Below are 14,613 nucleotides of genomic sequence, written 5' to 3'. Positions count from 1 at the left end.
GTTACAGTCCCGCTTTTTCGGTATTTTGTGTTCATTCGTTATTGGATCGTTTTTGTTCACCACTGTAAATAAGAGCACCGCAGCAGTAGAGGTAAAATGCCGTTTTCGTTCAACCCAATTTGTTTAGTGTAGAAGCCAGGGTAGTTGCAGTCTTTTTGTTATTTCCTTTTTACGATCAGCGTTTACTTACCGGGTGGGGTTTAAGTGTAGTTTCATTTTGTTTGTTGTTTTGGCATGGGCTTACGCTGAAGCCAGCTTCTTCCGCATTTTGTTTATTGCGAGTTCGACTTGTGTGAATAAATTTGTGTCCACTTGCAACTTGTGTGTGTGGCTCGTTTTATGTTGCGCCCTTAGAGAGCCGTCTGTGGGACGTAACAGTGAGATTATGGTATGCATGAGCGGGCATTCCGCGTTTGCGTTAAATGCGTCAGATATTTTAATGTGATTAATTCAAAAAATTACTTACCGCCTGTTAACTCGCTAAATTTGACAGCATTTTACATTACGTCAGAAACTCATTTGGTACGCCTCCGTTCCGAACCGACCACCACGTACATACATGTACCGTTACACCCTTATCTAATACTGATTTCTTTTTGTCCTGTTAGCCTTTGCCATCATTTTGGGACCTAGACATTTTTGTTTTGATGCACATAGCACATCTTACATTACTCCAATAAATGTGGATTTACTTCTAAAATATTGCTCTGCCCATCCGTTTTTCTATACTTGTATATAAAAATAAAGTTGCTGATCCAAAACAGAATAATTTATGAATAAAAAAAAAGGAAATTGTCAGGGGTACCCAAACATTTTCATACCAGTCTGTTTATATTACAGTGGAACCCCATGATACATGATACATGATACCTTATAAGTTTTTCACGATACGAGCATAATCACGAGGGAAAATGAGTCACATTGTGCAAGCAATGACAACCTCATTGGCCTCGCAAAATTGCTGGTGGCCACTTACAGTAATGTTTTTGGGACGTGTAGCAATTTGACTTAAATATTTCTGGGCTTTGTTACTCAAATCATGTGGCAGTGCATTTGGTCTATATCAGTAGTCCCCAAACTATGGTCCGCGGGCCGGATACAGCCCACCTCCACGTTTGGTCCGGCCCCCTGAACAACCCCCCCCCCAATAGTGTTATTTCGTGGCTTTTTTCTGTGAAGAACCCAGAGAGGGTTATTTGGTTATTATCTATTTAATTTATATTATATTATATTATATTATATTATATTATATTATATTATATTATATTATATTATATTATATTATATTATATTTTTTACATTTAGGCACTCCTGCAATCGTCATACTTTTTCTGTTACAAACTGAGCCCGGCCCCTCATCAGAGCAGAGAAAAGTTATGTGGCCCTTACAGGAAAAAGTTTGGGGACCCCTGATCTATGTACTGTATGGCAATCCAATTTTTTCAAGAACGAGGTGTATCGTCACATTATGTATCGCGATATATCGCCAAACCATGTTTTGTCCCAAATCTGGTGTCCTTCGACAGCTCTTTGGTCTTGGCCAAGCTGGAGATTGGAGTCTTGCAGTTTAAAGCATTTGATATGTGTGTTTTATACAGACAGAATTCAAGACACTGCCATTAATTCATATAACGACTGCAGGACAGAGTATCCTTTTCGACATGTTCAGATCAGGACTCGTACCTGCGCGCATGACGTGTCGAGGACGAAAGGCGAGTGGCCTGGATAGTTAGAGGTCCAGTAATCTTACTTTATTGAAGGTGAGCAAATACTTATTTTCCACTATCATTTCCAAATAAATTACACAAAATCTTACAACTTGAGTTCCAGTATTTTTTCCCCTCCCATTATCAAAATGACAGACCTTTTACATCAATTTACTAAGAGAACGATCTGTGACGAAAAATATATTTTTGCCCCATATTATATTAACTGCCATATTCATCGGGTCTTGAAAAATGCTCCAAATAAAGTTTATTAGTTTGGCTTCTCTGAAAAGCATTGAATCAATTAAAAGTGTGGCAGTATGTTCATAGCAATCAGGAGATTACTTACAAAAACCTTCGATGAGAGTACAGCTGTCTTGGGCTGCACTGAAGTTTTCAGCAGATTTATCTGTGAGCAGATGTCCTTCTTCAAGATTTCAATTCTTTTTGCACATACGCGTGAATCAGCCTGGTGATGAAAGTGAAGGTTGTTGTTTCATCATTTTATTTTTCCAAGGGCACAATTGAAAACGCGACAGATAGTATGAGCAGAGGTGGATAGTTAGTAATGAGTTACATTCACTTGAATAACTTTTGGAGACAAATGTATACTTCTAAGAGTAGTTTTACTCTGCCGTACTTTTTACTTTTGGGTAGATTTGTGGAGAAGAAACACTACTAGTCTGACTCCACTACTTTTGGTTGTTAATGTCGGCTTGTTTCTGCATATTACTTTATTTTTGCCAGCACAATGGCTCTCCCAGTCTCAACGATGAGAACTTGCAGTCGGAAGTCCTATGATCACGCCGACCTGTTCAATCATGTGGCATCTTTAAAGTACCATTTAAGATAAACTATTTGTCAGAGTTCTGCCATCAACAGTACCGGAAAGCACAGATTTCAAGCTCTCTCTGAGTTTTTATTTGGAACCGATAGACGACGGAAAAACAGATATGATTGTTTTAATTTCATGGAAGGAAATATGTTTTCCTCCACTAGGGGGCACTTGTGCTCTGAACGGGTGATAATAACAGTTCATATGGATAATGTTGTGCTGAGGAAAAAATATACCATTGTTTTAAAAAAATGACATCGTAAGCAGGTACTCATTTCTCCATTATTCTTTTCACTTTTTTGTTTGCCTTTGAGTCCTTTTATTTTGAAGTAAAGCTACTTCCGTGAGCTGTCACCTTACTGTAGTGGAGGAGTTTGAGTGCCCTAATCAACCTAGGAGCTATGCTGTTGAGGGCTGCTGCCCCTGGTAGTGTCACATGACAGATTGGTTCTAGGCGAAGCGTCAGACGAACAACGGTTTGGAAGACCCTGATGGGTAGTAAAAACAGGAGCAAGTGTACCCAGCTCGGAGAAGTACCGGAGCTCCGCCATGTAGCCGATCCTGGGGTTGGGGCCCGTGTGCGAGCTGCTGGTGGTCGGGCCTTTGCCCATGGGGCCCGGCCCGGCACTGCCCGAACCGGATACATGGGCTCGTCGTCCCCTGGACCCACCACTCACAGGATGACACTGCAGGATCCAGTGCAGTGTGGACTGGGTAGCAGACCAAGGCTGGATCTGGACCTTGGCGGTCTGATCCCCAGTTGTGGATACTGGCTTTTGGAGCATGGAAGTCTCCTTCCTCTCTGGCGCTCCTTCCTCTCTGGCGGGGAAGGAGTGGGAGCTTGTGGAAGAGGTTGAGCGATTCCGGCTTGATATAGTTGGTCTCACCTCGACACATAGCTCTGGCTCTGGAACCCAAGTCCTCGAGAGGGGTTGGACACTCTCATTTTCTGGAGTTGCTCCGAGAGAGAGACGGAGGGCTGGGGTGGATCTTTTGATAGCCCTGTGGCTTTCTGAATCTGTGTTGGAGTTTACCCCAATAGACGAAAGTGTCGCTTAGGGTCGGGGATGGGTTCTCACTATTATAGTGCATATGCACCGAATGGTAGTGCAGAATTACCCACCCTTGTTTGAGTCCCTTGGAAGGGTACTGGAAAATGCATCAAAAGGGGACTCCATTGTCCTACTGGGGGACTTCAACGCCCACGCAGATGACAGTGTGACCTGTAGAGGAGTGGTTGGGAGGAATGGGCTGCCTGATCTGAACCCGAGTGGTGCTCAGTTATTGGACTTCTGTTATACCTACAGTTTGGCCATTATGAACACAATGCTCGAACATAAGGATGTCCATTGGTGCACATGGCACCAGGACAACTTAGGCCGCCGGTTGATGATCAATTTTGTAGTCGTATCTTCAGACCTGCAGCCGTATGTTGTGGACTAGCGAGTAAAGAGAGGCGCAGAGCTGTCAACCAACCACCACCTGGTTGTGAGTGGGATCAGATGGCAGGGGAAAAAGCCGTGCAGACCTGGTAGGCCTAAACAAAAAGTGAGGGTCTGCTGGGAATGCTTGCCAGAGGAACCTGTCTGACTGATTTTTAACACGCACCTCCGAAGAGCTTCGACCGCGTTTCGGGGGCAGTGGGGGACATTGAGTCTGAATGGGCTGTGTTTCGCTCTGCCATTGTAGGAGGCAACTGCTGAGAGCTGTGGCCGCAAGTTAGCTAGGACCAGTCGTGGTGGAAACCCCCGAACCAGATGGTGGACACCGGAGGTGAGGGGGGCCATCAGGCTGAAGAAGGAGGCCTATAGGGCATGGTTGGCCTGTAGGTCTCCTGAGACAACTGACTGGTACAGGCGGGCCTCTCGGAGTGCAGCTGTGGCAGTCCCCGAGGCAAAAACTCCAAAAAGGTTCTGGCAAACCGTCCGGCGCCTCAGAGGGGGGCATCTCGCTTACACTGTTTACCGTGAGGCAGGGAGCTACTGACTTCAACTGAGGAAATTGTCTGGCGGTGGAAGGAATACTTTGAGGACCTCCTTAATCCCACCAACACGCATTCCGTGGAGGAAACAGAGCCAAGGGGCCCGAGGTTGGACGGGTCAATCACTGGAGCAGATGTCGCTGAGGTAGTGAAATTACTCCGCGGTGGCGGAGCTCCGGGAACTGATCAAATCCGCCTTGGGTATCTCAAGGCTTTGAATGTCGCAGGGCTGTCTTGGTTGACACACCTGTGCAACATTGCGTGGTCATCGGGGCAGTGCCTTTGGAATGGCAAATCGGGGTGGTGGTCCCCATCTTAAAGAAAGGCGACCAGAGGGTGTGTTCCAACTATCGGGGGATCAAACTACTCAGCCTCCCCGGGAAAGTCTACGCCAGAGTACTGGAAAGGAGGGTCCGGTCGATAATTGGTAGGGTGTCCGCTGAACCCTTCACACAAAGCTGCCGCTAGTTTGAAACAGCCTTTTATGCTGCGTGTGATTGAGTATAAGTATTTGGTAGTCCTAAATACTGGTACATGACTAATGATAGTAAACATGCATTCAATAGTTCTAAACAATATAATTGTATGATTTAACAATATAACCATGCATATCACCGAAGGTAACATTGGTGAAATCTTATAATTTGTAGCAACACCCTTCATCATTACACACTGTTGATTAAAGAAACAGCAGCATCTTTTTTTTTGCTCACCAGTAATATTTGAAGAAAAATCTCATGCTGCCTGACATTATAGAGTGCCTGTGTTAGTCGAATCAAGGACACATCGTATTCGCTGAGTTGACTGCCATTATATTTTTCTAACAGTGCCGTGTAGTTCCACGCCAATCGCTGGGAGACACCCATCTCATTCTCAATGGCTTCATTGGTGATCGAAAGTGCTTCGCAGAGAACAGCAGGTACTGCAGAGAATGATCAAAAAAAAAAAAACTGAAATTGAAATTGATTACAGCTGATTTATATCTACAGTATGTTAATTTCTACAACAATCAGACAGGGGACCCCCATCAATTCTTGCCAAAAAACAGTAAATACTTACATCATCCTATTTGTACCCCAATGTATGATCCCAAAACACTTCAAAATTTCAAATTCATGTGACGTTACCCTGAATTTGATGTTGAAATTGCACCGGACTTGTTGGGATGCAGGGACCTATGAATGTAGCATTTGTATTTGTAGCAATATGTAGCAAAGTTTAGCTGAGGTCACAACTAATCATGAATAGGTAAAATTGGCAAATGATGTTGTGCAAATAGCATTAAACATTTCAGTGGTGCTGAAAACAATCACTGAATTCAATTTGTATAGCATACCATGCATTATTATTGCTATTTATATTCCAGCCTTAAGGCCGGTCAAGTCAAGCCACTCAAGTTGTTGTTTTTCTTCATTGTGTTCTAATGAGTATAACTCTGAAGTCCTACTCCTCCGTTATTTGTTAACCGATCCTCTTAAAATTTGGCAGCTATGCCTAGCACGTGTCGGTATCTATTGATTGTCGGAACACTTTTTTTGTATTAGGCCTGATTAATTAAATGCAAACTTATTTTGCCTGAAGGTTAGGAGTTAGCCAGTGGAAGGCAGCCTTCGGTCTGTAGTAGCACACTAGTGCTTGTTATTATTATAACTATTTTTACTTGATTTTCCTTGCATTATGTCATTTTATTAGGTTTACAAGACCACTTTTGTTGAAAATGTGTTATACTGTCATTTCTTGAGCCATTTTTGTCACAGTCCATCTTGACCGATATCTTGGTGGCAAATCACAGCCTTCCATTTTGTCAGCCAATCACTTTCTGCCAGCTTCAGTCAGACTCCCAATACTGCATAAAATGCTTTGTCTTTGAAGTTATTTTGCCAGATCGTAACTCTTGCTTGATGAGCCTCTGGAATGCTCTTGACCCTGCACTGACCAACATGGGGACCCTAGCAGCGTTTAAAAGAAAATATAAGGACAGTATTCTTAGTCGTTACCGTGACTGACCTCCAGTATTGAAAAAACGAACCGCACGAGAGTCAAATAAAGGCGTTCTGACAGACATACAGAGACCACATAGTGTTCCCATAACAAAAAGTGGAGGAATTTCAGAGGCTAAAGATAAGGTAGTCATAACATGACCTAATAATCAGCTCTGTCACAACGACAGAACATTCCAACTGCTGACATACGCGAATGCTGTCGCGCTGATTAAATCTGCAACAGTTGTGTACAATGGAGCTGCTAAACTGGTCACTAAGTACACTGGACAGGATTTTCTCAACAATGCCACCTACATCGAGCCAACGCCCATGTCCGGCCAACACTTTCACGTCTGGATTTACGTCGAATCAATGACTTTTGGGAAGAAAATTCATGTGAAAAAAATATATATACTGAACATGTACCACAATGTGAAATGCCTACTCCATCATCTAATTATGTGCTTCCTTGGTCTAAATGGGAACTGGATTTAATAAGCCCAGGCTTCTCCCGTCAGCCCTTGTCTTTTCTTCGGTTTTCTTAGGGTTAATCTTATCACAGTGCTATCTTGTAACTTTCAATGATACCGATGATGATGACAATAAACAATGAGCGCACTCACGTTTTTGGATTATACTGTATCCTATCTTCTGTGAATTGTGGATTATGCTAGAAACTTTGCCAACTCTTGTTTTGTACCAGTGGAATGTAGAATTTGACAAGACTTTGCCTTGATTCAGAATTAACTGTTACTATGAATACCGGAAACATGAAAGACATTCCCCATCATATGATCAGTGTTTGCAAGTGGGTCTGTAAACATAAGCACCTCGTGTCAATTTTAGGTCATTTTTGCTTGCCTCTGCAAATAGCTGGTTTTTCATATGGCTGACCCGATCGAATTTGAATACTTAACGTTTAAATTTCAATTCTTCAACCTAATTGACCACTGGTCCTCCTGAATTGCACCACTGTCAGTCTCCTCGTCTCCACCACAAGATCCCTGGTGGGATGAACTCAAATGTTACCAGAAGAATGGGGACTCTAGATGTTGCAAACAGAAATGGGATCAGCCCATAGATTCATATGCAGTGAAAGCTTTCCAAACCACAATATTTTTGGCATCATTGATTGTTATCGTCTGAGCACAAAAACAGAAAAGGTAGTTGATCTGCAAATTACAAGGTAAATTTCGCCCCTACCCCCAAAAGGTATATTGGAATTTGTGAATCAGCGGAGATGACATTCAACCTTTTGCTAATGTGCCTTTTTAGATGAAAAATACTGTCTTGTAGAGCTGCAGGTATCGATTAAGCAAGATAAGTAATCAATTAATCTTTCAACTATTTAGTTTGAATATGTAATCAAGTTATCAGATTACACACATTTATTGCATTGCAGAATACATTTTAGGAGATGTAAAACAGAGGGTTGTTGAGATTGCACTTTCAAAGAGCATTCAAAGCAAATACAAAATAAAATTCCTGAGTGTTTCTTTAAGCCAGTACTTCTCAAATAGTGGGGGCGCACAGCAATGCCAGGGGTGGCGCATATGACCTCGGGCAGAGGCGTCGCATCCCATTAGGCAAACCAGGCAATTTCCTAGGTCCCCCAGCCAGCAAGGGCCCCCAAGAGGGCCAACAGATTTAGCACACGCAGCTTTACTGCAGTAAAAGCCTTGTGTCTGAGTTCCCTGAAGAGGCCTATTCACTCGCTCTACACCCCCCACACCCCCTTCACGTGACTCAGACCGAGAGTGAGGGGCGATTTGGCTTTTTTTTAATTGGCGTATATCCAAAATGAAGAGAAGTTATCCTTCTGGAAGCGACAAAAGAAAGAAAAAAAAAGCAGAAGAGGAGAAAAGGAAGCAAGACAGCTGTGAGTGTACTATGTTACTGTAGTTTTATGTCCTATGTAGTAGAAGCCGGGCACTTTGAGTGTCCTAAAAAGCACTCTATGAGACGAAGGCGTTATTATACTTTTATTAAATATGCTGTTGCAACAAGTCAAACTGTCCCCCTTACTTGCACACACTCACAGGGCCCCATGTTGCTTGTTGCCTGGGGCCCCTGGGGACCCTTGCTACGCCTCTGACCTCGGGGAACATGCCTTTTTTTCCTTTTTTTGCCGTACTAGAATAAAGTGTACTTGCGAATCCACTCAGTGGGTGGCAGTAGCGCTCTCATTTTCAAAGTGCGCGCAGTATTTTTGAAGTAAGCAAGAGCACAGAGAAGAGAGATGAGAAGATCTGTGTGCCGTTTTCGAAAGCCGTTTTCCGGCTGGACTCACGCAGCGACCCGCTGTCTTCTCACGTGTCCGCCCGAGACGTGCCATTTTCGGCTCGGGATCGTCACGACGACCTCCCTCACCTACGGTTCTCCCTCGGCCGCCGAGAATGCGCTTTTTTCGGGCCGTTTGCCTTTTGGCTTTGACATTTAATACAGTGGTAGGTGAGGAAAGAGCACTGTTTACTGTGTCTAAAAATAATTATAGCGGACAGCCGGAAGCCAAATCAATCAAGACGCCACTTAAAGACATTAGACCCCAATCTCATTGATAAGCCGCTTGGTTGTTTTTCAGCGAAAACGTGTCGAATATTGCCAACAATCGTCCCGCTTTGCCAGTGTTATACAAGTAAACCAGTGAGCACTGTTAGCATTCTCAGTGCAAAATTACCCCACACCATTGCAAACTGTGAGCTGCAAGCAGCGAAAATAAAAACTGTCCTTCTGTCCAAAGACACTTTTTTTTCCTTCTATTCAGTTTTGTTTTTGCGGTCAAATTTTTTGGCATATTGTCCTCATGAGTTAATGTTTATAATCAATTTGAATGTGTTATTATTTACTGATTGTATTTTTCAGTATCAAATGTTAAAAATGTACCTTGAATGTATTTTTGCAGTTTGGATGTGACTTTTTCTTTTTTAATTCTGGCAAATTGATGCGCGTTAAGTCTTTTCTGTTACAAACAAAACAATGTTGATAAAGTTATACTTTATAAGTTGATCGCTGTTATTTTCTGTAATAGAAAAAAAGGACACAATGTGAGGCAGAGGCTTACTTATAAAAGTAATATTATAGACAAATGATACTATTTACAGTGGCGGCAGAGTTTGGGGGGGCGCGAAACATTTACGTCTTCCTTTGGGGGGCGTAACAGAAAATAATTGAGAAGCACTGCTTTAAGCTATGCAGCGTTGTACTTTCATTTGAAAAAAGCAGTAAATGCGCTTAGCCTCAAACAGTAAAAAGAAAAAACAAATGATAAATGAGTATCTAAGTACAACAAAGCATAGAGAAAATCTGCTATCTTAAATGCTATAAATAATAATAATACATTTTATTTCTAGAGCGCTTTTCAAAACACACAAAGACGCATTGTGATTGCTAATGTTTTTTTTTTTTACAATGATCTTAACAAATTGTTCATAGACATAATCTACACAAATCAATAAAACTAAATGCAAACACTTTCAAAACAAACCATCACAAAGCCACTCTAATTAAATAAATCCTCGAAGCAACAAAATTTGATTTGAAGCTTTTTGCTAATCAAATATACTGTCTTGTAAGATAAGACCCAATTTACCAGCATGAGTACAGTAGCTTACTTAGTTCGGTAAGGTCCATCTCTTGTTCTTTCTTGGTGGCTTTGTTGAAGAGTCGAATTCCTGTGACAGTCATGGTGAGCTCAGAAAGCTGTTGCTCCTTCTCTTTCTTTGAGAGCACCATAAAAGTTCCCAGTTCATTCAATGGAAAGATGCTCTGCAAGGCAGCTGGTACAAGCATACAATGAAAGGACGTCCATAAACATACACTGTTACAGGATCAAGGTCCTACAAGTTAAAGTTTCTGTTTGCAAAAAATGTTTGTGCTTTCAAAGAAAATTTGTGCTGGCAAAAAGGAATTTGTGAAGCTCAAACTCAATTCACAAACACAAAATGTTTTTTTTAGGTGTAGCTTATACATAGTGCCATAGCAAAACACTAGCGTTTAACACCCAATCAGGATATGGGTTAGTAGCTGCTCATCAGCTAATGACTGTGTAGTGGATTGTTCCAAGGTGTGGCCCAAAGCTTCCATATTGAATGGGCCTCTTCGCCACCTTCACTCTTCACCTCTGCAGATTATTGAAGTAAAATATCTGTACATTGTGCAGCATGCCTGTTTTACCAATGAGAGGTCGAACAATAATCACACGACTCTATTATACCGAAGAGAGTAATAAAATACACCTTGTGTCAAGTAGGGTTCATGCCCCTGATGATTTATGACTTTGACCTCTGTGACCCCGCCCCCTTTGATTGTAGTCCTTTGATCTCTATTGTGATGACAGATGATTGATGACCCCTCCCCCCTTTCTCCTTTGATCGTAGTCCTTTGATCTATATTGTGATGACAGATGATTTATTACCCCGCCCCCTTTCCCCCTTTGATCGTAGTCCTTTGATCTCTATTGGTGATGACAGATGATTTATGACCCCGCCCCCCCGGACCCCTTTGATTGCAGTCCTTTGATCTATGTTGGTATGATGTCATTGATGTGGTTTTGGTCATGACAGATGTTTTACAACTTTGAAGTTTAGCGCATGCGCGTTCCAGGGTATGGGTTATGTCCGTACATGTCCCCCCTAGAAAAAACGTAGTGTATGTGTGGGGGGCGTGTTTAGCGCATGCGTGCTATGTGTGGTATGGGTTATGTCCGTACATGTCCCCCCTAGAAAAAAACGTAATAGGTGTGGGGCCGTGTTTAGCGCATGCGTGCTCCGGGGTATGGGTTATGGATCTAATTTGGATTGAGTTAGTTAAAGGGGTATTTTTGATGGATCTAATTGGGTTTAAAGTTTTTTTTTTTTTTTTTTTTTTTTTTTTTTGATGGATCAAATTTGGATTGAGTTAATTAAAGGGTCTTGTAAGGTTTTGATGGATCTAGTTGAGGGGTAATTAAAGGGTTTAGGGTTAGGGTATGACTTAATGGTTTGTAATTAGAGGGTTATTGTGGTGTTGATTGATCTAATTGGGGAGTTATTTAAAGGGTTTTTGGATGGGTCTAATTTGTGGCGTTAAATTAAAGGGCTTATGTGTGGTTTTGATGGATCTAATTGTGTAGTTAATTAAAGGGTTTTGTGTGGTTTTGATGGATCTAATTAGATCTAGTTAATTAAAGGTTTATTGTTGTTGTTTTTTTTCGGTTTGGATGGATCTAATTTTTTTTTTTTTTGGGGGGGGGGGTTAATTAAAAGTGTTTGTGATCATGGGTGTGTCTTAATTGGGTGTATGTCCATATATGTCCAAACGAGACGTTGTCACGGATGTTAGGATATGTGCGGTCATGCCCCTCTACAAAAAAAAAAAGGGGGGGGGGCGTGTTTAGCGCATGCGTGCTCCGGGGTTTTGGGAAATGTACGGACATGCCCCCCCCCCCCCCCCCAAGAAAAAAATTAATGGGGGCTGGGGGCGTGTTAAGCGCATGCGTTCTCACGGATGTTGAGACATGTCCGTACATGTCCTAACGAAGAATCGGAAGTAGTAGGGCGTGGCTAGCGCCTGGGCTAGTCGTAGCCAAAGCGATGTCCCCTTTGACCCGTACCTATTTGGAAACAAGGGGGGTTATGGGAAAGTGTGGGTGAGAAGGGGTAACTTGTCTAGGCATGTTCATGCATGTCCGGACAAAGCCTCCATGGGAGGGTGTGGTCTGTGTGTAGGCTAATTTTGTAGCAATGAGTGAGTGAGTATTTTTCCGGCGAATCTTTTACCTTCTGGATGAAGTCTCTTCTGTCAGGTTTGTGGTTCTATAATAAGTTTTAAGAAGTCTTGCACGACTTCAATTTCAAGCATTTGTGAAACTACAGTTTTTATATCAAAGTAACTTCATTCCATTTACTCAAAGTACAGCGTCTTTCAAGTATGAAGTTTGCTTGATCATTTCACCACAGATACTACAGGCAGAGCATTGACTTCAACTCCAGACAGCTTTTTGCTGCAACTATAGTTTGGTACTAATGTATACATATATACACTTAGGCAAATAACTATGTATTTCAACCGGATTTAATTCATTCTATTTCGCAAAGTTAGCATGCTCTCTATATCTTTAAAAGTAACCAAATAAGAGTTGGTGACATACCAGTTTTGTTGCCGAAGAGTCTTTTCTCCCCAACTTCTTCCTTGCGATTCCGCGGGCCGACTGATTCGAACCATGTCTCAAAACTCGACGCGAATCTCCGCCCCTCTTCCATAGCATGGAAGCATAGTGTTCTAGTTATTATGCAGTCGACCTAACATACAGTTTCAGAGGTTTGCACTGGTGAACGGTCAGAAGTTTACATTCGAGTTTTCTCAACAGACTGTAATATATTTGATCCAAATAAATACCAAATGCTCTAAAATACTGTATATAGTGTTCTTATTCTTCAATCAGTTAATATACACATCTTTGATGTGAAAGATGTTATAGAATGTATAAGGTGATAACTTGTAGAACATGAAAAGCACAACATAAAATGTTGAATATGAACTACTACTGCGTCCGAAGTGTTATGTAGATATTATGTGAATGTTCATACTTGTAATTATTGAGGTTTGAGGATTTACTTCCTACTACAAAACACATTGTCTCTAAACTCGGTATATTTGGATATTTATGGAAATGTAACTATTTCGTTGTTAGTACGTTTATAAAGAGTTTAGTAAGCGAGATGACTAAAGTTATACACTACATGAGACAGTAATTCATTTACTTTTAGGGAGAAGTAATTTTTAGCTGTAACTCATTACTTTTTAAAAGTAAGATGACCAACAGTGGTTACAAGTTAACTTTTTGTGTTTAAGAATGACAACTGCCATCTTGATATTACAGTGAGCAAACAATAGGACGATGTACAACTCAGTTTCATTGCAAACGTATTAGTTCAAGAGTGTTCCATTTAAAAGACCCCCTAACATAAGAAAAACAAATGGGAACTAATATTCACTTTGAAACTAAAATTACATGACATAAAATGTTGAATATAAAAGAATGCTACTTGTAGTTCAGCGGGTTGGACTATTTATACATTTATGTTAATGTAATTATTTCCTTGTTAGTATGTTTTTAAAGAGTTTAGTAAGCGAGATGAATAAGTTATACAGTACATGAGTTACTAACTCATATAGTCTTTTTGGCAAAAGTATTTTTTAACTGTAACTCATTACGTTTTTTTTTTTTAAAGATTAACAACACTGGTTACAAGTTAACTTTATGTGTTTAAGAACGACAACTGCCTTCTTACTATTAAAATGAGCAAAACAATAGGACGATGAACAACTCAGTTTCATTACAAGCGTATTAGTCCAAGAGTGTTCCATTTAAAAGACCCCCTATCTTAACAAAAACAAATAGGAACTAATGTTCACAAAATTACACAGCATAGAATATTGAACATAAAAGAATGCTACATCTAAAGAGTTATATGTTAGAATATTTTTAAAGAATTCAGTAAGCGCAATGAATAAGTTTAAACAGTATCCAGACCAAATTGACAGCCAGCTGAGTTATACTAGCCATCTCCACCCCCACATATTTTTAAAGAATTCAGTAAGCGCAATGAATAAGTTTAAACAGTATCCAGACCAAATTGACAGCCAGCTGAGTTCTACTAGCCATCTCCACCCCCACCTGCAAACACATACAACGTGATAAAAGATACATCTGAAAGTGTCCATTTCAACAAGGGGCAAAAAAGCAGGTTTCAAAGACCTAGAAAATTATGTATTTAAAAATATCTGCAATGATACTATTATCTTGTTATTTCAAAAGATTTTATGAACATTACTTTAGTACAGTACGCATTTGTTTTGTGCATATATTAATTTCACATGCTAAAGAAATGTTTGTACGCCTGATACAGTTGGTATACCTTCTCTTACAAAATCATCTAGTAATTGCATAATAAGTGCTCTTATGCAAACGTGTTCATTTGAAAAGTGCAACAAGCAACAAATACAGTACCTCCAAAAGCATACTGCACATATCTGAACAATGATGAAGGAGGGGAATATGTTGGACCATTTTTAACCTTCTGTCTGTTTGTATTCCAAAAGCTACTACTTACACACACTTATCTCATA

General features: G+C 40.9%; 1 protein-coding gene across 3 annotated transcripts in view; it reads right to left on the bottom strand.

Annotated features, from left to right (window-relative positions):
- The window catches only part of cfap206 (cilia and flagella associated protein 206), a 64,230-nt gene that overhangs the window by 29,169 nt on the left and 20,448 nt on the right, over positions 1-14,613 (bottom strand). For all 3 annotated transcript variants that reach the window (XM_057822928.1, XM_057822930.1, XM_057822929.1), the window contains 3 exons: positions 10,116-10,280; positions 5,236-5,444; positions 2,056-2,175 (listed from right to left, as the gene is read on the bottom strand). In XM_057822928.1, the coding sequence (XP_057678911.1) occupies positions 2,056-2,175; positions 5,236-5,444; positions 10,116-10,280 (494 nt within the window). The remainder of the gene's footprint in view (positions 1-2,055; positions 2,176-5,235; positions 5,445-10,115; positions 10,281-14,613) is intronic.

The sequence above is a fragment of the Corythoichthys intestinalis genome, chromosome 19, assembly GCF_030265065.1.
Source record: "Corythoichthys intestinalis isolate RoL2023-P3 chromosome 19, ASM3026506v1, whole genome shotgun sequence".
Classification (NCBI taxonomy): Eukaryota; Metazoa; Chordata; class Actinopteri; order Syngnathiformes; family Syngnathidae; genus Corythoichthys; species Corythoichthys intestinalis.
The sequence above is the reverse complement of the archived record's forward strand: the minus strand, read 5'-3'. Positions and strand labels throughout refer to the sequence as shown.